This window comes from Anser brachyrhynchus (genome assembly GCF_964034855.1).
Source record: "Anser brachyrhynchus genome assembly, chromosome: 1".
Lineage (NCBI taxonomy): Eukaryota > Metazoa > Chordata > Aves > Anseriformes > Anatidae > Anser > Anser brachyrhynchus.
In genome coordinates this window covers 25353067-25378639 of record NC_137694.1, presented here as the reverse complement: position 1 = coordinate 25378639, position 25573 = coordinate 25353067, and the positions used below count along the sequence as shown (strand labels likewise).

Genomic DNA, 25573 nt, shown 5'->3' with positions numbered 1-25573 from the left:
CAACAGACTAGAGCAGTGAGAAATTAAAAGCAAACTAAAAACACCTTCCCCCCATCCACCCTCTTCTGCCACCGCCCCCCAAGCGGCACAGGGGAACAAGGGAATGGGGGCTGCGGTCAATCACTGACCTTTGTATCCGCCACTCCTTCATGGTCCCCCTCTGCTCCCGCGCCACGTGGGGTCCCTCCCACGGGATGCCGTCCTTCCTGAACTGAGCCTGCGGGGGTTGCCCACAGGCAGCAGCTCTTCAGGAACTGCTCCCACACGGCTCCGTACCACGGGGTCCATCCCCCAGGAGCAAACTGCTCCAGCACGGGTCCCCCACGGGCGGCAGCTCCCCCCAGGCCCCGTGCTCCTGCGTGGGCTCCTCTCCACGGGCTGCAGCTCCGGCCCGGGGCCTGCTCCTGCGGGGGCTCTCCATGGGCCGCAGCCTCCTCCAGGCCACATCCACCTGCTCCACCGGGGGCTCCTCCACGGGCTGCAGCGTGGAGATCTGCTCCGTGTGGGACCCATGGGCTGCAGGGGGACAGCCTGCTCCACCAGGGGCCTCTCCACAGGCCGCAGGGGAACTTGTGCTGCCTGCCTGGAGCACCTCCTGCCCTCCTTCTGCACTGACCTTGGGGTCTGCAGGTCTGCTTCTCACTCCTCACTCTCCCATCTGCTGTGGTGCATCAGTTTTTCCCCTTACTGAAATCTGCTGTCATAGAGGCGCAAACAACACTGCTTATTTGCTTGGCTCTGGCCAGTGGCAAGTCTCTTGTGGAGCCTGCTAGAGCTGGCTTTTATCTAACATGGGAAAGCTCCTGGGTTCTTCTCACAGTGACCACCCCCGAAGTCCCCCTGCTACCAAGCCCTTGCCAAGTAAACCCAGTAAAGTATCAAAGTAATTGCATCTGACATGTCCAAATGATTGTTGGAAAGAACAACAGTGTTTATCATACTTCTTGTTTTACATCACATTCTGATTTATTTTTCAAGGAATATATTACATAGTTTTTTTTAACTGTTGACTTTTTTGGGTTTTGTTTATTTGTTTGGTTGTTGGTTTTTTTTTTTTAAGGATTAAGTAAATTTGTTCAGTCCCTTAGCTACAAGCTAAAATGCATCAGTTACTTGGACTGTCATGCAATTTTGTTTGTCTTTAGTGTTTCTCCAGCACTATTTAGGTCACAGTCCTCTTACTGCACTGAATATTTGTACTAGCAAGAATTTGATATCACAGTTTCATTCTCACACATTGATTGTTTGCTTGCTTATTTTAATAGTCGTATAATATTTATGTATATAATAGTTGTATATATACAACTATATATATATTGTTGTATAATTATTATGTTAGAAGGACGAGGGGTGCAGGTGAGCTGAGTCACTAAGACCACTGTCTTCCAGTCACCAACAACCACACCCTGAAATGTGGTCCATATTTCCACTGAAGGTCATCCTCTCCTCAGAGTAGAAGCAGTGCCCCTCTTCCTGTGGGATAGCTGCAGCACTGAGTAGCAAACATAAATAGCTGCTAGGTTGCACATCTCTTCTGGGCTGATGAGATGAAGTACAGTCCTGCTGTGTAGTCTATGCCAGCACAGCACAGAGCTTCAGTTCGTAAATGTCTTGAAAAGGTGACAAACACATCTATTTGGTTCTCTTACCTAGCATTTATAGAACTGAATCAGCAAATGGGAGGACTGCACATGTGGCTGTCCACGTAGATAAGTTTATAATAATTCCTGAGCAACCATTTCCATGGACACTTCTTTCTTCTCTTTATGCCCGCTGTTCTTCTCTCTGTGAGATTATCCTCATGTTGGTGACGCCGAGATTTATATGAAAGCAAGATCCCAAAGGCTGTAGGCCATGATCCTATAAAGTTGAGATTGAATGACTAGACAGTAGTTCTTATGAAAAAGATCAAAGATCACCAGTCAGACGGAATATTCTTAGTCTGGGGAGAGGAGACAAAAAGCAAAGTGGAGTAATATAAAAACAGAATGAAAAAGTACTACTCGGCTGTGTTTTGGTTATTGGCACAGACAGGAATTTCTGCTTTATTTCCAAAGAAATATCTATTAATTTCATCTTCTATTTTGTCTCTTGTGAGAGTTGATCTCCTGTGATTCATTTTATCCATTCATTCCTACTCCTCCTGAACAGGCACAGGCCAGTGATATACCTGCACAACTACTTATTAAAGACATAATGTTGGTAATACAAAGTAGGGATCTTCTGGCTCCTAAGGCAAATGAATTTAGTAGTTAATACTGATGAGCACATTAAGGAGGCCTGGAGAGAGGACTTGAATTGCTATTATCTGACTTATAGTCTCGTAATAGCAAAGTTTTGTGTAAAAAGAAAGGAAAACTCTCCTAATATTTACAACCAAATTTGACCTACTTTGAAGGCAATGAAAAATGGTTTATTGGCTTCTCAGATGTCTAACACCCAGAACTGATCTATGCCCTCCAGCACAGCAAATCTGAGATCTCACAGTCTAAGTTTACCAGCAGGGTGAGAGATGATCCAAAATGCCCTAGAAGAAAAGACAGCACGTAAGACGGGAGTCACAGTAATAAGACCATATGACTGAGCAGTATCAAATATTTGAAATGGTTTTACTTTTTCTGTGGAAATTATTGTTATTTCCGTTTTGTAGTGCTAGAAGGATTCCTAAATGTAGATATGAAAAAGAAGATAAGAATGCTTTGGCCCACTGCTGTGCATTTTGGCTGTGGCAGTGGAGTAAACTCTGTGCCCCCTATATCCTCCCCTTTTTTCCCAAACAATTTCCTACTTTAAGAAAAGTGATGCAAACACAGCTGTGGGGAAAAGCAAGGCACTAAAAAGAGAGACTCAGCAGAGGGCCTAGGAAAACCTTCGGTGTAGTATTGGATGGAGTTAAGTGGGGTGCAAGGAACCAGTGCCAATGTGAGAGGAGAGTATATTCTGAAAAGGGATATGAGAAAATGCTGTGGTCTCTTGTAGAGGATAAATCAATATGAATTATACAAATTATCTTATGAAGTAATGTGCCTTATCATCACAAGAAACAACATTAACACTGGCAATAGGGTTCTCCTCCACAATCAGAAATAGGTTACTAGCCATAGTACAAAAATCAGACACCCAAAGCTGAGAGTAGATGCTCATAGAAGAAGCTTACTGAAGTAAGTGAAATTGTTGTTGCAAGTGGAGAGAGGCCAGAATCTGGTCCTCAACTGAAGTTATACTTCACTTTAAAATATTCTTGAAAAATTTTGAACAGCCCTACTTTTCAAACTATGACGACCCAGCATGTTAAATCTCTGTGCTAAAAGCCAGTTTTAAGAGTCCTTGCAATCATGAGATTGCAACAGTCTTTTCCCATAGGAGAACAGAAGTCACTTCTGGAGGTATATATAGGTAGCATGGTACAACATCCACAGCAGTGATACTCAACCATATCTGTCACTCCTCTGACTCTCAAACCACATAACAGCTCAAGGCCGGTGGGTCATTTCTTCATCCATTCCCTAGACATATAACTCTGTACAGATTTGAAAATCAGGGGGCAATTACCAATCCACTATATGGAACAGCAAAGCTCTGAGGTGTATCATCATTTTGCACCAGGACTGCAGCATCGACTCTCTTCCAGATGCCAGCTCCATCTCCAAAGCTGTGCAGTTATAATATGTTCACAAACAAGAATGTACCCATAATAAGAAAGTCAAGGAGAAAAGGAAGGAAATCGGTGTTCAACACCCTGCAAACAAACATAACAGCAGAAAAGGACAGAAGAGTTGCTATATAAAGGTCTCTAAAAAGAGATTTATACTCAGTGAGAAGCAAAACTAATTTAAAATGCATGAAAAGGAGAGGGTTTGGCAGTCCTCATTAAATTGTGCCTGTTGTTATAGAGATAAAAGAAACACAGTTTGAACCAAAAGGTTGAGAAGAAATTTAAAATCCGAGGACAAAATTTTCAGTGAATGGCATAGTCAAAATTAAGCACAAGGGCTGTCAGTTATTGCTGAGAGCTCCTGACTGATTTTAACAAACAAAAAAATGAACACAATGAATATAGTTATACTTGAAGCGGAGACAGGTAGAAATTGATAGGTTACTCTTTTATGATGGGGCCTTGAGGTCAAGCTAGTAACTGGCTCAGGAAATATATTTCAGCTATGGTCAGAGAGCTGGTCAGGAGTAGCTTTACTTGCTTAGTTTTTGTTTACATCAAGGGGTCCAAAAACGCAGCCTGCGAGACCAAGATAAATGATCTGCAGTATATTGCTTTTATAGCATTTTCAATTAAAAATGGGTTTCTGAAGGTTTGCAGAAATTGGAGAAAGCTTGTGTGAGGTTCAAAATGTTCAGATATCACTGGGGAATTCATTGCTCATTGGATAAGCCGGAGTCTTTATTTGCAGCACAGAGATCATTACTGGAAAGGTAACTTTTACAGTGCTTCTGATGTCTGATATACCACAGCATTTGTCTGAGCATGACACACAGCCTTTGGAAGGGGAAAGAATTACAGTGGAGGCACAATATTAATGATTCTGAAAGTCTCGTGTCACAACCCTGAGTACTGCAGTATCTAATTATTAGGCATAATGATTTACACAAGGGCTGTGCCAAATAATGACGAGAGAATTAGACGCCTAAAAATGGAGTCTGCCCTCCGGGCAAGGTCAGTGTAGCCAGTTGGTGGGAAAAAAGCCAAAATAGTACTGTGGGACTGAATTTTTATTCCCTCACAGAATCTAAATCCATGTTGCAAGGAGGGCTACATTGTCCGTGAATACACACTGAACCATCATCTTAAGTGAAACACATTTGTCTTTCAAAACCTGAAGAAGGGAGAGGATAGGGTAAGACTTTTCTTCCAAAACCCACAGAAAGATGTGCAGGTGCTAACTCTAAATTTAAGCCTTGATGTTTATTGCAAACCACATTGGAGAGCTGGGATCAAAAAGCTTTTCTGCATTAAGAGTTTGACCATCCATGAAAGCTCCAGTCTCCAAAAGCTTTACTCATTGGCAGGTAAAGTATTTTCTCTGTCATTATTTGAAAATAAAAATTCATTAGTTAAAAACTATACAGAACTTCTTGCAGCTGTGGTTTGATTGCACATTTAAAACAGCACCAAACTTCAGACTTGGCTTTCTGAATATTTTGGTATTTTGTGAAATATGTGCTGCACAGGAAATGATTGGGAAAAATCCATCTCCAACATGATTTCTGGAGCACGTGCATGGAGCACCTACATTCATCTCTCCAGTCAGAGAAGTCTCACACAATTTTCCCAAGCGCTAGGTTTTACTACTGAGTAGTTGCCAAACTCTCCATAAAGATTCTGATATGTTTAATGAACACCGAAACTTTACAAAGTAAAGTGTAAAAACACTAGAGAAAGGATGCGTGATAGTCCAGAAGCTCCATTTCTGAGGGATCCACACGAAAACTCAAGGGTTATCAGCAGTCTCTAAAAAGTGTGATTTTGGAAGGGCTTTGGCACGATGTTTTTAAACATTATACACAACGGAGAGGGAGACATTTTCTCATACACATAGAAAATATATTTATTTGCTACTTATGAAAAGAATAGTAGAGGTCAGTATCATGAAGTATTATGCCTGAATAACCAAGAGGATTGGTAGCAAGATACAGAACCTTTCAGTTACGGGACATGAACTGAAATGAGAATGGGGTTAGTAGTGGCAGAAAGTCATTGTCATGTCATTGCAGTTTGCTAATGTTTAGAGATTCTTTGGTGGCTTGCGTCCAATTACTAGCACATAAGAGGTCACATTACAAAATGCATTATCAGAATTGATAGAGGTAGATAAACACATTTCCACCGTTTGTACCATGCTACTACTTTTCCACATACAATGTTATCCTTTAAAAGTCATGTCAAGACTCAAAACCAGTGGTGAAGCATTCATTGACAAAGTTGACACCTGCACAATCTGATGGAGGACTAACTATTGATTCAAAACGTCTCATGTGTAATAAATGCAAATTTTCCTATTTAAACTATGTAATGCCAGGCTTTTACAGCTTGCCAAGTTAGTGCATGGCAGGTGGGAGGGTGAGGGTTAAGCTGTTCACATAGTGAGTAGCTCACACAGGCTTTTGGTTTCTTTGCAAGAAAAGAGATAACTATGCTCGGCTGAAACAAATTACTCTGCCAGGAAAATTTAAGAGGATTGAATGCTGTAGCATTCCCTCCTTTTTTCAAGGTTTAGGGAAGGGACAGGACGGGATGGGACGGGACAGGACGGGACTTAGCACTTAGCACTGATAAAAAGCTGAGTTGTTAAGAGCCTTGAGTGAACTCTGGGGGCTTTTGCTTTTATTTTCCAAGACTTGAAGTACGTCAGTTGTTTCGTTTTTCCTGGACTTATCTGAGCAAGCTTGAAAATCCCTGAAAATTGGAAAAGAATGAAAAGACGATTAGACCAACAGAAAAAAAAATAGCAAATGTGCTGTTAAATCTAGAAACTTTCACTGATGTGTTTCCTGAAATATATTTTAAATGGTAAGGCATGAACAGTACAGGCTGAGGGTTGACCTGCTGGAGAAGAGTTCTGTAGAGAGAGACCTGAAGTCCTGGTGGACAGCAGGCTGACCATGAGCCAGCAATGTACCCTTGTGGCCAAGAAGGCCAATGGTATCCTGGGGTGCATTAGGAAGAGTGTTGCCAGCAGGTCAGGTGAGGTGATTGTCCCCTTCTACTCAGCCCTGGTGAGGGCTACTAAGATGATTAGAGGACTGGAGCACTTGTTGTATGAGGACAGCCTGAGAGAACTGGGCCCATTTGGCCTGGAAAAGAGAAGACTGACGGGAAAACTCATCAATGTGTATAAATATCTGAGGGGAGGCTGTCAAGAGGATAAAGCCAGTCTCTTTTCAGTTGTGCCCAGCAACAGGATGAGAGGCAACAGGCACAAACTGAAGCACAGGTGGTTCTGGCTGAATATAAGAGGGCACTTCTTTGCTGTGAGGGTGGCAGAGCACTGGCAGAGGTTGCCCAGGTAGCTTGTGGAATCTCCTTCTCTGGAGATATTCAAAACCCACCTGGATGCCATCCTGTGCAACGTGCTCTAGGTGACCCTGCTCAGCAGGGGGGTTGGACTAGATGATCTTCAGAGGTCCCTTCCAACCTCATCCATTCTGTGATTATAAAATTGTCACAAAAATGATGAGAGCTGAATTTCAGAGGAGAAATAACAGTAGAGGTTCTCAGAATAAAATTACTCTCCTGAATATTTGCCTGAAAGGGACACTAAAATCTTGGACTGTGATAAATCTTCTAGTGCACAAAAGCTGTACAAAGACATTATTACTACCTTAAAGGGAAAGTTCTTAGTCTTATCCAAGTATTGTACGTATGTGTGTGTGCATAAAACTATACTAGAGTAGTTTTCAATCTGGATTTAACAGATTTAGTGTTAGCATTAGAGAAAAATTAACTGAAATAATCAATATTTGACAGGGATCCCTAGAGACTTAGGTCAGTAGCAGTGTAATCCTGGCACAAGCTATTTTGTGTTTTTCATCTTTGCCTGAAGGATTGTAAAAAATAATAGTGGTCCATTGGTGGTTGTGCTAGCCAGTGCTGAGCATGATGCAATAGACTGTTTTCAAATGATGAAAATCTGAGATAAAACAAGTAACAAGAAGGAAAGGGAATTCTGATTTTTTTTGTTGTTGCTTTGAAAGACAAGAAAATAATTCTGTTTATTATCTCAAGAACACTTTAAAAATATTTTTGCCTTCATTATTTTTAATGTATTAAACTCCAACTTTATCTAGTAGGATTAAATATGTAGAAGTTAAGCTAGGATGTTTTTATGTTACAAGGCACACGAAAGGGTGACAACAGGCCTGTAAAGCAGACTGGATACTTCTAGTACTTTGCTGAAAAAAGCATCACAAGGAGTAACGGATTTAGTGGGAATCGTCTCTAGATCTTGGTCTGCTCATTAGAGCACTGAACAGCACTAATGGTAGCAGTGGCTAAGCCCACTGTTGCTTCACTCAGAGTTTCACCTGAGCGTAGAAGCAGCTGGATTTGATTGCTAAGTGAAATCAGCTCACTGATCTCTGTGCTGTGCCCAGTAGCTGTCACAAAAAAAGAGACGCATGGCTGTCCTTGCAGACTTCCACAGTGCATTTCTAGTGTTAATGTGATTTATACTTGGCGCAGTCTGACCTGATGGCTAATATATACTCAAGAGAAATTTAGGAATGGATTGGCAGATCAATGCTTTGTTTTGACTTTGCTGCTATTTAACATAAGTATTGCATCTGAAAGAAAATCTGTAGGAGAAATTAATTACATAACATTTTCAGCAGTATTTCTGGGATGAAACAAGAACACTGGACCCAGATTGTACCTAATCACAACACTAATAGGAAAATTCTCACTCACCTCTGCTGAGGCAAGACAGCATATCAAAACATACCCTCGGGCTTCAGAAACATTCCATTTGAATAGGAACCTAAGTCCATATTTCATGACACAATTCTGATTTTATTCACTATGCTGAAAAATTTACTAAACTGAAGAATAAAACGCCTTTTTTTTTTTTTTTTTTAAGTCTTCTGAAGTGTCTGAGGGAACAGTGAGCATCCATGAACCTAGGCTAGGTAGAAGATATTTAGCAGCTGCCTTTGAAATCATTTCCCAGGGAGGATGTGTTAAGCCATAGACTGTCCTGCTGGGAACTAATGGAGCCTGGAACTGGACTCTTTACAGACAAGTTGGTGTTGTCAGTGAAGTCCACATTGCTCTGGTTTACTGCTTGTAGTATGGGTTCTTTATTCAGTCTTTACTAGGTGCTATGGCCAGATCGTCACTAGAAGGCATTGCCCATCATTCATCCCTAATCTTTAATGTAAAGAGTGGCTAGAGACGGTGGTACTTTTGAAGACAGAGATTTTTATGTTCTGATATTGTTCATGTTAATGGCTTAAGTAGGAACTGCAGGAAACTACTCCATTGTATTTGTATCAATTTACTTTAAATGCTGTGTATCTGAGCCTGGTGTGCATTCGTCCTGGTTTCTATTTCCCTATGACATATAAAATACTGCCTCTTAACTTTGTATTCCTTTGTAGTTCTCTTCTTCCAAGAAAGGATTTTCAGAAAGAATAAAGAAAAAAAAATGTATTCAGAGGACAAAGGTGTATTTCTGTTAACCTAAATGTTGGTACGGATCTAAGAGTGCATTTTCTTTCTCTGCGTAGCATGGGTGCTGTGTAAGCTATATTGTTTCAATGATCATTTTGTAAAAATTTTGTCACAACAGTCGTCAAAACTCCCATGCTGTGCCAGAAGTCTAACAGCTCTGTTTTCTCTGTCAGTGATAGAGATCTAGGATGTAAGACAAATATTACCAGCCCCACCAATAATAAGATTTGTACAGAGAAATAACAAGGATGAGAAATCACATATTAATGTTGTGAATAATAATAACTTATTGTCCAAGCTGGCATCAGAAAAATAAGCTATTCTGAACTTGTCCGTACTACTTTGAATACCATGTGCAGTTCTGGTCCTCTTTTCTCGTAAATAATACAAAAGAATTGGAGAAGAAAAGGGCAGAAGGTATGATCAAATACAGGGAGTAGATTCTGTATGGGCAGAGTAGGACTTGTCAGTCTGGAAAAGAGATAAGGAAAATAGTAAGAAACCACAAGTAACAGGAGCAGGGTGGCTGGAGATCACACACCAGCTGCTTTTTCAAATACAATGACCTTGTTGGGAGCTTCATATGGAGCAAGGAACCGCAGTCAGAAGAGTCTAAAGGAGACCGCGCATAGCAGACCAAGGAACTGCCAATGTTGCAAATGCTAAAAATGTGTGTGGATTAAATGGAAAAAAATAAAGCCTATGCAAATGTAATGCATTAAGCACTAACTACAAAGAAATTGCAAATTACTCAAGTACCAGAGCTGTAAAAGGTTGGAGGTTGGAAGAGCATTCAGGGATATTATCATGTATATTTACCCTATTTTTTCCGTATAAGTTTGTTTGTTCAAGGTTAAATGTTGGAGACTCAAATACGAGTCTAGACAAAGCTTTGATCTGGCTTGTTACTGGTATTTTTTGGTTCTTTTCTGAACTTTGACAAAGTTGGCCAGTTTATTCTATGTATATGTGTTTGTGTGTGGGTACATGCACTGAAAAAAGAACTATTGAAAAATTGAGTCCTGAGTAAATACATACTATGTCACTGATTTTTAAGAGCAAAGATCTTGGAATATTTTATTTTAGGGAAGTAAGTCAGAATTGCAGGAGCGAAGATCAAATTGTCAATTATTTTTTTCCTTTGAGTTACTGTTGGTTTCACACAAAATAGACTGAAAAAAAAAAAAAAAAGGAATGTCTACAGACCCCAGAAAATGCAAAGTATCTGAGTGACAGTATATTCTTCCTGTAATCATTTGTACCATCTTATGAATAATTATACAGCAAAGCATTTATTCTCTGCTTATCACTATGGTATCTCAAAGACTTGAAATTCTGAACTAATACAGCAAAGTAATAACTGAAATTCATGTTAATTAGATATAGTATTTGCAGGACTATAGATAATTTTAAGAAATGAAGACATTGTTTATTTACCTCTTCCTCTCCACTACACTCTCTTAACTGAAAAAAAAAAAAAAAAGAGAGAGAGAGAGAGTTAGTTTTATCTTATTCTTCTAAATCTAGCCCTGGATCATTTTACATTCACATACAGTGGTGTTTTAAAAACAGAATTCGCTCCTAAACTACAGTTTAGATACTTTTAAAATTGTAAATGTACAGGTTGAATCCTTAAGGCAACACAGTTTAAATGCTTATTTAGAAATTCCACTTAAACTTATTACCAGTAGCATTTTAAATTATCAGTTGTAGCATGTAGTGTTGAAATAAATGACTAATTAGTGTCAACTTGCCAGCATTTAGTCACCAAGCAGCTTGGAAGCTCTAGGGAACAGCTTCATAACAATTTAAAGCACCCTCCTTAGACAAAGACACCATTTTGCAATTGTCAGATATAATCTGACATCTCTATAATATTGCCTTATGTGTTGCACTTCTTTTTCTACTCTCAGAATGGATAGTTTCTTTTCTTCACTGATGGCATTTTTCCAATTGGTTTTAATGTTAAAATGCTTAACTGATATCTGCTCCCTATCTAAGATTATCTGTATAGTCCTAAGAGTCTGTCTGTGAAGCAAGTTGGCAAAGATCTGTTTATTCACATGTCCATGGTACCACAAAAGCAAGGTTTAATCAGTCTGTCCTTTCTGAGGGAGAGTGTGGCAAACTATCTGATGAATATTATTGCTGACATACAGTCGTCTGTATGTAGAACTGTACTAAGCTGTACTAAGCATGAAATCCCACCAAATACATGGCAGATCTCTCATCGTATAAGCATCTCCATCACAGGAGCTGGTGCTGGAACCCCCAACTCTGAGGTACTCCATTATGGGTTGTGATGTTACACCATTTAAACAAACAGACAAAAAAGGCTAAAAAAGTGCTTAAAAGCACAAGCCAATGCTTTCCTCAGTGTGCGGAGACCCTCAGTTGCAGTTGCTGCAGTCTCATGTCACCATTTGGCAGGAGAGGGCTTGGGCACTCAGTGCTTCCAAGTGGACATGGGAGGGCAAGAGCAACTGTCCTTCCTACAGAAGCCTGTTACAAAGCAGGTTGTGTGAGGACAGGCTTTGCCTGCAAACTCTGAAAAAGACCCATTTTCACCTATGAGTTTCAATAATGGCCAGCACATTGTGGGAATCACAGTGATTTTGGTAGTACTAGGAAGGGCAGGTTGAAAATTTTGCATCAAGAATATTTTTTCTGCTGTGTTACTCTTCTTATTCATGAAGAGTGTCTGATCCATTCAAAAATATTCTCTTTTTCAACAACAACAAAGAAGTATGTTTATTTTTGCCTCTGACAACTGGGGAAAAATATAAAACAACAACAAAAATCCCACACCTCAGTAGCATATCTGTGCAAGTGTGACACAGCTGTTGAAGGTCGGCTGAGCTTTAGCCCTGGTTATTTAAATAGACACCATACAACTTTAAGCAGATATCATACTTCTATAGTGCTTTGCAGCAGCTCAGGAGCAGTTAGGATATTAGCTTCTCCTATGGATTGAAGGTGACATGACAAAAAAGAAACATAAAAACATTTTTTTAATCTTCCCATATTAGTATTTCCTGGTAAGCATAAGGAATTTGGTCATCTGAATCTCTGCTTTGACTGCAATAATTCAGAAGTGTTTCTAATGAACGAGTCTTAACTTTTTAACATTCAAAAGTTCCTTTTTTTGTGACCTCTAAATACTGAAGTCCACCTGTCCACCTTGGAAATCTGCTTAAGTTTCTTGGATGAAAGCCCTGGCGCGTGCGCACACTAAAAAAATCTGGAAACCTTGTATTTCAGAAACTGATAACTCAGACAGGTACAGGGGCAGTAATGTGTTACTGTCTGGCAAGGCAGGTTCGACTCTGGCCCTGTGGTCCGGAAAGCCCAGGGAGCACTGCTGCTCTTGAGAAGCAGATGTGCTCTTCATCATTCATGAATGATCATTCTGGTCAGTGCTTGCGGCAGCATTCATGGACCCCAGAGGGTACCACGTCCGTCACTGCTGAGTTGAAGAGAGGGCTATTGCAACAGAGGGCCCTTCACAGCAATAAAAGCAGCCAGAAAGATTATTTGTGATTCTGTACAGAATCTCCCTAGGCTGGAATAAAATTTGGAATAATGCATATAATGTTCTGCATCTCACACTAACAGCAATATTTTGTATTATTAGAAATTACTTTTCCAAAATCATTAGGCTATTTTAAGACCTAGGTAAGGCTGCAGATTCATCATGATTATTGTTAGTGTCAGAGAGGCTGGGAATTGGTTTTCTTGCTTTCTCCCCAATGCTGGAACATTACTGCATGCCTGACTGGGTGGCTGGCTGTCCAAAAACAAGGGCTGATGAGCAGCTGTGTGATTGCAGTTTAGAGTCTTACAGAGCAGCCTCTGGGGCTCTGCATGTGGTCCCAGAGAAGGGGAAGGTGTCATCAGCCAAAATGGAAAGCCAGAGGGCACTTCCCCACTGAGGGGAACTCACCCCACTGAGGTGGGCACCACGCTGACCTTGCCTGGACTAGCCAAGCAAATGGAGGGTGAGGGACTATATCTGGAAAGAGGAGACAGCAGGGGGAAAACCAGCTAGACTAAATTAAAAAGGTCAGATTCACAGCACTGTGTTAATCACCTCCAGTACCAAAAAACAGAACTCTACCTGCTTGACATGCCAAATCCGCTGGGAAACACAGCCGTCAACTACACAGGTGAAAAAATGCGCCATTCTAGCTTCTGTATAGATTTTAGTTTCCGTAGATTTTTGTATTATTTTCATTGTTCTTTGACCATAATTTCACTTTCTTTTAAAATAAATAGTGTCAAATTAATTTTAATGACTTTTCATTTTTTACACCTCCATTATTTTCTGGTATGTTTTACATGTTTGAAAATAAAAATGTTACTAGCTTTCCCTCTTCAGCAAATATGATGTGAGCAGACAACAGACCTCAATCAATGTAATGTTTGTAAAAGAATGTAAATTAATTCGAAAGAGGTAGGACAGGGCAGAGGTATTTGTAACGTGCATTAATTTATTTTTTTTTGCATTTGCATTTCCATTTAATTTCAATGGCATTTATGCCCCCTAGTGCCAGAAAACGCTACTGCATCTAGGTTCTTTGAACGTTGACAATTTTTTCCCTTATTTGTTTGTGTCAGCCTAAATTATTTGATCTCCTTAAAAACGGACATCCTAGATTTATTCCTACTATACATTTCCTACAATTTCAGAGTTTTCTGTTGAGATCAGCCAGGGGGGAATGTTTCTGCCTAAAGTAAACTATTCCAAATTTGCATTTCTGATCTCTCAAACACACATAAAAATGTTACTACATAAAAATAGCTATATTCTTGTGATATGTTATTTTACCTTCTAGAATACACTTACTTTTCACTTGAAAAAAAAATTACTTATGTGTTCAAATGAATAGAAGTTTAAAAAAGCAGTATTGTCACTCCTATAACATAGAGATTGTTAAAGAAAAGACCTTATCTGCTCACATCAAGGAAAAATACCTAAAAGGTATGTTTGTTTCAGTAATGTCAGAACTTTAACTTATGAGATCTTTTGTCTTGGACCCAACAGAAAACAGTCCTCATTAGACTCAGAAATAAGACGTAGCTGATGATACTAAAAATACAGGTTCTGTTGTCAAAGATTTCTTAAATTATGGATATGCAACATTGGGTATATTCTACTCAACAGTCAGAAAAACAGTATCACTTTATTTGGTGGATGTCTGAGGGTTAGCTGTGCTGTGATAACACTTTAGGTACAGAATGGGCATTTGTAAACCAAAACACATTCATTTTTCCCAGGTTCCTACAACAGCTCACCCATTTGTGTGTGGTTCAGTCTGCAATTCAAGCCCCCAGATTTGTCATGCAAAGCTATAAGAAACATATCCATGTTGCTCAGATCAATACTCTGAATGATTCAGTATTTGTTTTCAAAATAAACAAATAGACTTCCTTACTGTCTTCCCTTGCAATAAGGAGTCAAATAAGCAGAAGTTGTCTACTACCTGCTGAATACAAACAACTGAGACAAAAGCGCATGCCTTTAAATCCATCCATGTACTATGTCACTTAGTGAACAGATAGCCATGAACCAAAGAAGTAGCACATGTCTGACCTGTCTGGACTACGTCCAGTAAAACCAAGGCATTAGTTTGATCATATAGTTTCTGACTTGTGATTTGATAAAACTTGACTGACACATCTAGGTTGTCGCATCCTTTTCACTTCCCTTTTTGCTAAATGAAGTAGAACATCCCCGATTGATAACAGGGATAAAACACAATGTCTCTTTTTCTTCACTCATCCAAGGCATAAAATATTGTGATGACACTTTTGATGTTGCAAAATTAGACTGTCAGCAGAAATCATAAATGCCCAAAACTGACTAGAGCTTTGCCCACAATAATAGATATATGTGGAACAGGCTATATACAAAGCTATAAAGAGACTGAAACTAAGAGGGGGAAAAAAAAAAAAAAAAAACATAAAGGAGAATATGTTTGCATTTACAGTCTGAATAGCAGGGAGAAAAGCAGGATAGCACTAGATAAAACCTTGAAATAGTTCCCTTTTGAAAAGTGTGAAAAATGTTTAATGAGATTCCATATTTGTTGTGTTTCCATGACTGAAGAGATCAGATTTGTTGCAGAAATCAAAATTTGTCTTAGGGATCAAGTGTGATTTTTCCACTTCAGAATATAAACACCACAAAGCTACCCTGCCATTTGAAAATTGAGTTATTTTTTAGTTTAGACTTTCCAAGGAATAAAGCAATTACAGATTGCTTGTAGGGAGATATTTTCCCTTCATTTTATGTCATCCGCTTCCGTTGATGATATTCACTGATATATGAAGTATAACTAAAGGTAGTGTTTAACCAGCAGAAGGAACTTCATTAACAATTCTAGTCATGTCTACACTAGACTAAGATCTGTGTCACTGTCCTAAAGGAGACCAAGTCTAACCAGTGTAAATGTAGTAAAAACTCCATTTTGTCATAACAGTGAGCAAATATATTTCTTACCGTGTTCAGGTAAAGTAATTTCTTGGCAGTCATATTTTCTGACTGTAATTTATTTAAATATCTCAAACACAGTGTTTATCAGCAGGAGAAAAACTAATTATGTTAGTCATTAATGAAGTGAATGATATTATTAGCATCAAGGAACGGACAAAGAGTGTTACATTTGGAAAATGTAGCTGTTGTACAACTTATTCAAGCTGAAAAAAAAGAAAAAAAAGCAAAAGGAAGTTATTTCAAAATAGGCAATATATCCATCTACCTTTCATTTTGCCCAGTAGGCAAGAAAAACATTGTGAAATACCTTCATATGTTAAAAAATCCTATTTTTTTTATTTCATTCCATAACATTGAGATACCATGAAAAGGTAGCCCTTTATGTCACTAGATAGGTTACACATAAACACTGAAATGTTAGACATGGATCTGCTAATGTTCCTGTCACCAACCCTAAAACATCAGTCTGTGGTTAATTCATATAATTATAGTGTCACACTATCAGCAGGATGATATATCTCCGAGCAACTTCAAACCAAATTAATTAGACCCAGAAATGCCTTCAGTCCACAGAAGCCATTGGTGACAATGTAGCCTTATGAAGGTTCTGCAATTTCACATTTCAAGTGATAATTTTAGGTATCTAAATATAGGTTTGGTAATCTAGTTTGATAGTTCTGTCCTAGTAATACTAGGTGTGTGTAAATTTTTCGTTTCAAGTTCTGGTTGCGTCAGGTTTGTGTAAATATATCCTGCCTTTTAAATAGCTTTCTCTTGATATATTTTGATTCAATTTCAGAGAATACTTGGATCGTATTTAAAAGATGAAGCAAAACAGTAACAATTATTGTAAACCAATAACATTTATGAGCAATCTGATCCTAGGCATCCTCCTCTAAAGAAGATTCAAGTCACCCACTGCCCCCACCACCAAATGCTCACAGGATGGTGCTGGGCAGCCCCCTCCAGCCCCACACCATTGACAGTCCTGTGCCTCCACTCACCACTGCTGGGGTTAGTTGGGTTCCAGGGATCCCATTCATCAAAGGGACCTTTATCCACTCCCCTGCCCAACAGTTGGGAATGTATCACCCCTGAGAGATTCTGGGCAGTTTAGGAAGATAAGCTCCAAAAATACTTATGTTGTGAGGTGCAAATGTTAACGGGATTGAACTCTCTAGTGTTTTTTTAATTTTTATACATGCTGTAATTGAGACCACCTATATTAATAACTTAGATTCTATTGGATTCTATTACATTATGTCCTTTTATCCACTTCTGCATGTCATAAAATCAACAATTACCAGCATTCAAATTCTAAGGTGGTGAGTTTTTTATTAGTACAAATATTAACGTACTTTTTTCCTGTGAATATTTTACACTTGGGCATGCCTTATAAAGAAACCAAATATTTCTTTTACACAATATAGTCATGGTCAATAAACTAAGACTTGGTCATCTATATTATGTCTGCCTGGATGAACACTTATTTGAATCATTGAGTTAAACACCTTTCTCTTATCTTACAACATTCAAACCATTTATCTTCATCTACAAGGTGATACATAATCTCCTTCAGACATATGCTGAGCTCTCATTGCTATAAAGTGTTCTCTAACCATGTATAGATATGATGTCCTCAACCCTTTATCCCCCCCTTCTCATTATTAGGTGCACAATTTAGACCATGTGATTTGAAGACTCCACACACACACACACACACCCCTTCTCTATTATCTTTCCAGTTCCTGCTGAACTGATAGGTTTTTTTTTTGGGGGGGGGTATTTGTTTGTTTGTTGTTGTTGTTTGTTTGTTTGTTGTTGTTTGTTTGTTTGTTTTTGTTTTTCCAATAGCACTTTCTAAACACTGTTCCCACTGCAGTTCTATTACTTACCTTTTCTTGTTTCTTTACAATAGAGAATGTGCCATATCTCTGTTCACAAGCATATTAAATTTACCTGCTGCAATCTATACTTAACAGTAACTTAAAACACAGCACAGTTAAAAACAGAATGGTACTTGAACCTAATATATCTCTTTATTAAACTCTGTAGTTTGTAATTGCATACTTGTCCTGTAGAATATGGCAGAATACAGAGTGCAAATAGCCAATATCTCTTAATAACCTGTCACCAGAATCCCTCTACATACTTCTCAGCAGCACTATTTACTTGCTGGAAAAAAAAAATATCATAAAGAAGTGTGGTAAACTCAAGCCCTAGTAATTCTAAGAATTGCCAAGATCTGCAGTTAGAATTTCTTTGGTTGTTTCTTTGTGGTTTGAGTTTGTGGGGTTTGCTTTTGGCTAAGAGAAAATATATATATATATTTAAACCTTAGAAGGAACTTCTGGAGTTCAGATAGTCCAGCATCTCACTCAGAGAAGGCCTATCAACAACAACAAATTAGGTTAGACATGCTTTTGATCAACCAAGTCTTGAAAACCTCCAAGGACTGAAAGTCCATGATCTCCTGGGCACCCTGTTCCAAAAATGCTCTACCTTCCAAAATGAAAGTACTATATCAACTTAGTGAGACAATAGATTATTCAGCTTGACATCTAACTTATCAAGTGGTCTCCCTAGGATCTCATCACTGGAAAGCAGTGAGTTCTTCTATCAAACAAATAGACTAAGAACATGACTTAGATGCTGAATATTTTTTCACAGCCAGATCTGTTCTCATTGCAATAGGGGCAGCTTGGGAGTACTACATTAAGTAAAACATAGATGACTGCGGTTGATGGCCAAGATACCTAACATTAGCTTGAAATTAAAAATATGTGTGCACAACACTGGGCTTGCTATGTAATTTATGCATATGTATATAAAATATTTATATGCATCAAGTATGATTTGCAAGACAAATAAAATCTATTGTTCAATTAATTCATCTTGAAATTCAATACTGAGAAGAGATTTTGTCTTTACTAAGGGTTTTGTCTTCTCTAATCCAGGTATGGTGACATGGTGCCGAAGACAATAGCTGGCAAGATTTTTGGTTCAATATGCTCCCTGAGTGGGGTCTTAGTCATTGCTCTGCCAGTCCCTGTCATTGTCTCCAACTTCAGCCGTATCTACCACCAGAACCAACGTGCAGACAAGCGCAGGGCACAAAAGGTGAGATACTATTTTTTTCCTCTTTTGCTGTTGACAATAGATAAATTATGTCTTTTTATATGTTGTGCATCCTCAAGGTGAGTATGATTTCTTAGGAATATGACTTGAATGTATAAACTACATGCTGAGCCAGGGTTCCAGATGCAAATGCTGTGTTATTTTTAGTTTTAAAAATCATGCTTCGTTTATTTTCATTTATCAAACAAACAGACAAATCCCTAACCATTACTTCTAATATCTATCTTAACAGTCAGTTTCACTAATCCTTGTGTTTAATTCCCAGGTTCATTCTCTTGGGAATCTGACTATTTGGGACCTTGTTTCTTTAGATCTACTTTACTTAAAACGCTTCAGAAAAGGAGCTGAATCAGGAAAAGACAAAGCGGAGGTCTTTTTTTGTCCAGCTTTCTTGACTTACTGAAGATCTCACTAAAATACTAACTAGCTCTGTGACAAGATATTTTTCTCCCTGGCTCATGTGAGCAAGGTCAAGAGCCAGGAAGAACTATTTACCAGGAAATGTGCAGCCAAACTTAGGTAATCACCATCATTTCCATATCGCTACCAAATTAATAGTCCCAATCCACTTCACCCAACCTCATGATGAAAAGTATCTCATGCAGCCTCTATAGATACCTGAAGCCCTGATAAGGGAGCCAAGATTTATTACCTTCTGCTCCTCTGCTGCTTGCAGTCAAAAGGCTCTGGATGCAAGGGGTCTTGGATTTGGACTTTTTTTGTGGTCCCATGGCCTCTCTTCATGATTAGGGTAACTGTGCTTCTGTCTACACTCCAGCAAATGTACATCCCCAGCAGGCTCAGAGGTTCTGTGTGGTCCAGTGAGAGCAGGATCCCTGCCCGCAGAAGGGTGCAGGCAGGTGACAGATGTGGAGTATGGATGTAGAGCAGGGGAATACAGGCTGCTACAAGCTGCAGCTGCCTCATATAGACAATAAAGGTTTAGGTCGGTCTGGCTACCTTTTTGACTGATACCTGCATAGAAAGAAAGTGAAATAAATATACATAATGGTACCATCCTCAGAATATCTTAGAATCATGAGAAAATGAGGTACATTACTAAGAAAGTCAGTCATAGGCCTGGGCTGAATATATTGTACCCTTTAAATGGCCATATATTGTAAGAATTCTGTCAGGTGGGGAAAATGTCAATAACAGAAAACAGGAGTATTTTAGAAATGTAATACCTTTCTTGCTGGAGACACATGGAAACATTTTTTTTTCAAATATAGACTGCTTTGGTGAGCTAAATGATCTTACCTACTAATTCCACACATCCTTTTACATCGTGTTTTCTCCCATGTGCTAGTTCCAGCTGTATATTCCCCTCTCCCACAGCTGGAAAATTCAGAGAATACAACACTTTTACACTACATTGCTTTTGTAGAGAACTTTTCAATTCTGTTTATGTAACACTGGTAAAGAGTAAAAGAACCGTCTGTACCAGCAGTGCTTCATTACTGTGCTTCAGAGCATTGTTCCAGTCATGGATAAGAGATCTACTTGATCCCAGCAATCAATGTGCTTATTCTGAGCTTTCATAATGACTGCAGAAGCAACCAGCCTTACTTCAGATAGGCATAGTCTCCTACTGTATATTGTGAAACAAAATTTTCTATGTCTGATTTGCACTTTCCAGTGAGGAGGAGGGAAACTTGCAAAAATCAGATGGGCAGACTGGCTGATATTTCCTATAATCTCTTCCTGAATAGAAACTGCTTAGTAACTGACTTTTTCTCATTGGAAAAACAGCGAGCTCATTGTTTGTCACAAACAGCAATATGGAGTGATGAATGGCAATCCTGCAAAATCTCTTTCCCACTGCTCCCGAGAATAATGCCAACAGTAAGGATGAGAGATTTACTCTGACCATGTTTATTCCCTTCTTGCTTTGGAGAAAATGGCTTGGAGGTCTGGTTAATGTAGCACTGTGTGTGTTTTATTGATGTCTCCTGTTGCAAAGCTAATCTCTTCTCTCATTCTAAAATGACTGAGAGGTTATGAACTGATTGTTGCTCTGATGGACTGAAAGAAAAGTCAACTAAAAGAACTTCTTGGGTACAGTATAGTCCGTGCTTAGCAATATTTACCTATGAAGTATAGCTTTGCATAGGAATATTCAAGCAAAAAGGTTGAATTATTGAACTTTGAAATTCCTGCTTCATTCAAGGCAATAGAAGCTCTACACAGTTTTCTAAAGTAAATGTTTCTTAAGAAGCCACCCTTATTACTATTCTGTAAGGCCGAAGAACACAAGCTTGGAAGAAACTGCTGTTCTGTGGAGCACAGCATGAACCCTTGCAGGAGATAGTACTTCTTGTTGGCTACAACAGGCTTCCATCCTATTGAGAAGATTGGATATTGGAATTGTGGAACTTCCTTTACTAGTATCTCATATGTAAGTTTAATCAAGGATGTCTTCAGAAATGACAAAATATCTGGGCTGTAAGGAAACTCTAGAGAGAGTTCCTCTTCAGTGAAGCATTGAAATCTAGTATCAGAAGAACTCAGAATTTTCAGCAGAAAAATGTTGTCTCCTGTTACACTGGCAGAAGAGACATATGACCACAAATATATGCATCTATTGAGTTATGCACTGTCATTCAGGTTTAGAAAATGTCACTTGCTTCTTTTAGGAAAAAAATAATAATAATAATGCTGCACATTGATGTCCAAGAGAAAATGGAATAGAGAAATTTACTTATATACCATCTCAGTTTGAATGCATTTTGAAGGAAGATCTTACTTCTAATCACGGAAATATATTGTCATAAAACAGACCTCAATATAAACAAACAAACAAAATAGATTAAAAGTAAAATAAAAATTATAAAAATAATAATAAAAAAATAAAGAAAAACTATCTGTGCTCATCAGAATATTTTCTTCTATCAGATAATAATGTCCAAGAATCTGACCTTTTCTGTCAATAAGTAAATAAATAATCCAAAATAGATATTCATGGGAGTTGACATTCAGGGCAGAACTAATTATGCTCTACAGTCTTACTACACTTTTTCCTCAAGCAGATTTATCACAACTGAGAAGATAGTTTTGAAGAAGGCTGCTTGTGGAGCTTCTCTCACCTAGAGACAACTTGAGGAGATTAAGTTATTTTCATTTCTCATCATTGTTTTCAGGTGGCAAATTTAATGACAGATATGTTGTGACTGGTCCATGTGGAAACGAAAGGAAAAGCAAAAGGAAAAAATAAAGGAAAAATGACTATTATCTCCAAAATCTGATTTAATACATGCTATTCAGCTTGATTCTTTCATACGATTATGGTCTTCTACCTTAACAAAATATATCACAAAGATTGCCTGGGCTCATATTTCATTATTTACTGATTGTACATCATGTATTTATCTGTCAAGTTATGATTAATTAGTTACTACATAAATATAAATAGCTCAAGAATGAATTACAGCAATAGTACCTAGCAATCTAGAGCTGAGCTTTTGCAATAAGGAACCATGCTAGACAATATAAATTCTTCAAGCTTAAATAGGATATTAATCTCAGTGGTGTTGTAGAGATATAACTAATGGAACAACTTATCCAAGAGTTTTAAATTTAACACAAAAGCACATAAAACTTGTGTTTACTGAATTTGAATAGATTGTGAAAGCAAGGCACAACTCAAAAAACATATGAACCTTTTTTAATTGCATATCCATTAGCTTCCAAAGTAAACAGCATTTTATTCTCTACTACATGCTGATGTTCTATAAATTATTTTCAGCTAATCTAAAGTCAATTATTTGTAATTACTGAAAATTAGAAAATCGGAGCATGAAATGTGGGCCTGATTTTTCACTTGAAAACAAACACATAGGATAGATTTATGGAAGACCAAAGAGGCAAGGAAAAAAAAAAAAAAGACATAAACACAATGAGACTAAAATTCAGAACATTTTGGCCACTGCTACACTGTTATAGGAGCTACATAATGACTGTGAAGGAATTTTAATTTTAATTTTGCAATTGTACAAGATCATGATAAAAATAACAAATATAAAGACAATAAGGTAAGTAATCAGTACTTTTTCAGTTTTGATAAACAAACAGTTAAGCAGTCTGGAGAGTAGCAGACAGGAGACTACAGGAGGTACTAAATTAGAAGGGTAGTCTACCTGGCTCCTTGAATAGCAAATGAGGTTCTTGTTTAAAATGATTCCCAGTACCACAATAATCTTTGCCCTAAAGTATTTCTGATAAAATCTCTCTAACTACAATTAGACAGCTGAGGTTACCTTGAGTGCTGAATACTGGATGTTGTAAATAACCCATGGTGCTACACTTAGCATTATTTACAGTATCACAGTATCACAGATTTCTAGGTTGGAAGAGACCTCAAGATCATCGAGTCCAACCTCCGACCTAACACTAAGTACTCCACTAAACCATATCCCTAAGCTCTACATCTAAACGTCTTTTAAAGACCTCCAGGGATGGTGACTCCACCACCTCCCTGGGCAGCCCATTCCAATGCTTAATAACCCTTTCGGTAAAGAAGTACTTCCTAACATCCAACCTAAAACTCCCCTGTCGCAACTTTAGCCCATTCCCCCTCGTCCTGTCACCAGGCACGTAGGAGAACAGACCAACCCCCACCTCTCTACAGCCTCCTTTAAGGTAACTGTAGAGAGCGATAAGGTCGCCCCTGAGCCTCCTCTTCTCCAGGCTGAACAAGCCCAGCTCCCTCAGCCGCTCCTCGTAAGACTTGTACTCCAGACCCCTCACCAGCTTGGTCGCCCTTCTGTGGACTCGCTCGAGCACGTCCATGTCCTTCTTGTAGCGAGGGGCCCAAAACTGAACACAGTACTCGAGGTGCGGCCTCACCAGAGCCGAGTACAGGGGGAAAATCACCTCCTTAGACCTGCTGGCCACACTGCTTCTTATACAGGCCAGGGTGCTGTTGGCCTTCTTGGCCACCTGGGCACACTGCTGGCTCATATTCAGCCGACTATCAACCAATACTCCCAGCCGACTATCAACCAATACTCCCAGGTCCCTCTCGGCCAGGCAGCTTTCCAGCCACTCATCTCCCAGCCTGTAGCTCTGCTTGGGGTTGTTGCGCCCCAGGTGCAGGACCCGGCACTTGGCCTTGTTGAACTTCATACAGTTGACCTCAGCCCATCGCTCCAGCCTATCCAGATCCTCCTGCAGAGCCTTCCTGCCCTCGAGCAGATCGACACACGCACTTAGCTTGGTGTCATCTGCAAACTTACTGAGGGTGCACTGGACGCCCTCATCCAGATCATCGATAAAGAGGACCGGCCCCAGTACCGAGCCCTGGGGGACACCACTAGTGACCGGCCTCCAACCAGATTTGACTCCATTCACCACAACTCTCTGGGCCCGGCTATCCAGCCAGTTTCTAACCCAGCGAAGCGTACGCCAGTCCAAGCCCCGAGCAGCCAGTTTCTTGAGGAGAATGTTGTGGGGAACGGTGTCAAAAGCCTTACTGAGGTCAAGGTAAACCACATCCACAGCCTTTCCCTCATCCACCAAGCGCGTCACTTGGTCATAGAAGGAGATCAGGTTCGTCAAGCAGGACCTGCCCTTCATAAACCCATGCTGACTGGGCCTGATCGCCTGGTTGCCCTGCAAGTGCCGCGTGATGACCCTCAAGATAATCTGCTCCATGAGCTTTCCTGGCACTGAGGTCAAACTGACAGGCCTAGATCAAACTGACAGGCCTAAAAAAAAAAAAAAAAAAAAAAAAAACCTTGAGAAAATAAGTGTTTATCTTCTAAAACTGACAGAACAGGCAGTTGTTGAAGAAAAGCAGTTTATTTTCATAAGGTTTCTATAAATGCAGTCATAGACAAGGATCCATCTTTAAGTTACAAAATTTGAAGGTATAAAACAAAGTGAAACATTCAACAGTGTTTAGTGCAATACAAGGGATGTTATAAGGATTGGAACTGATCATTGGTTTCTTTAGAAAGCATCAGATAGAATGTCTGTGGTGGAATCTCATCCTAATAGCTGGAATTTCATCCCAATAAGTAAAAGAACTGTGTTTTAGCTCACTGTTTTTGTCCCATACAATGTAAAAATTACCAAAGTCAAGGTTTCACATTGAATGGCTAACAGGGAAAATCTCATAGCAAAGCAGTTAACCTATTGCAGGAGAATTTAATCCCTCCTTTGTTTATCAGATATTCCATGAAAGGAGAGTTAGGAAGGATATTGCAGTGGTTGAAAGGGACAGTTATCACTCCTTTTCTGTTATACGTGACAGAAAGTGCAGTTCAGACTAAAGGATAATATAATTCTTCCATAACCACATTTTTTTTTTGATGTCACCACATCATTCTGATGTCCTTCATGGGAATTCAATCCCTGGCACACAGCCCTTAAAATCCTGTGGCTGATATGAGCTTTGAACGATTCCTTGGTAAGAAATGTGGGAAGTCACTGGACTGCTAATGCTGCAGGCTCTGATTAATCAAACAGAATCACCGAAAAGAAATGTTATCATTTTTGTGACAGGTTTGTAAGCACTCCCAGTTTCAGGAGTATTTCCTATAAGCTGAAATATAAGCAGGCAAGCCACAATATCTGATTCATTTCTTGGCAATAGTTTTGTTGTCTTCACTTTAGCAAATGGTGTAAATTCTGGCCATCTTTATGAGTCTCAGCTAGGAAGATGTAAGCTATGAGTTTCCATCTCACAAATGTTTTCTAAGATACAACAAATTCATATTTACAAAGCAATTTAAAATCTTCACATGGAAAATACAACC

At 39.1% G+C, this 25573-nt stretch overlaps 1 protein-coding gene and 1 long non-coding RNA gene across 3 annotated transcripts in view; one reads left to right on the top strand and one right to left on the bottom strand.

Annotated features, from left to right (window-relative positions):
• KCND2 (potassium voltage-gated channel subfamily D member 2) overlaps positions 1-25573 on the top strand; it is a 305075-nt gene that overhangs the window by 263568 nt on the left and 15934 nt on the right. For both annotated transcript variants that reach the window (XM_080590883.1, XM_080590882.1), the window contains exon 3: positions 18635-18797. In XM_080590883.1, the coding sequence (XP_080447009.1) occupies positions 18635-18797 (163 nt within the window). The remainder of the gene's footprint in view (positions 1-18634; positions 18798-25573) is intronic.
• On the bottom strand, positions 942-23604 carry LOC308194811. Its single transcript, XR_013950883.1, has 2 exons — positions 19468-23604; positions 942-1942 (listed from the first exon to the last, which is right to left on the bottom strand). It is a non-coding gene; the product is annotated as an uncharacterized lncRNA (long non-coding RNA).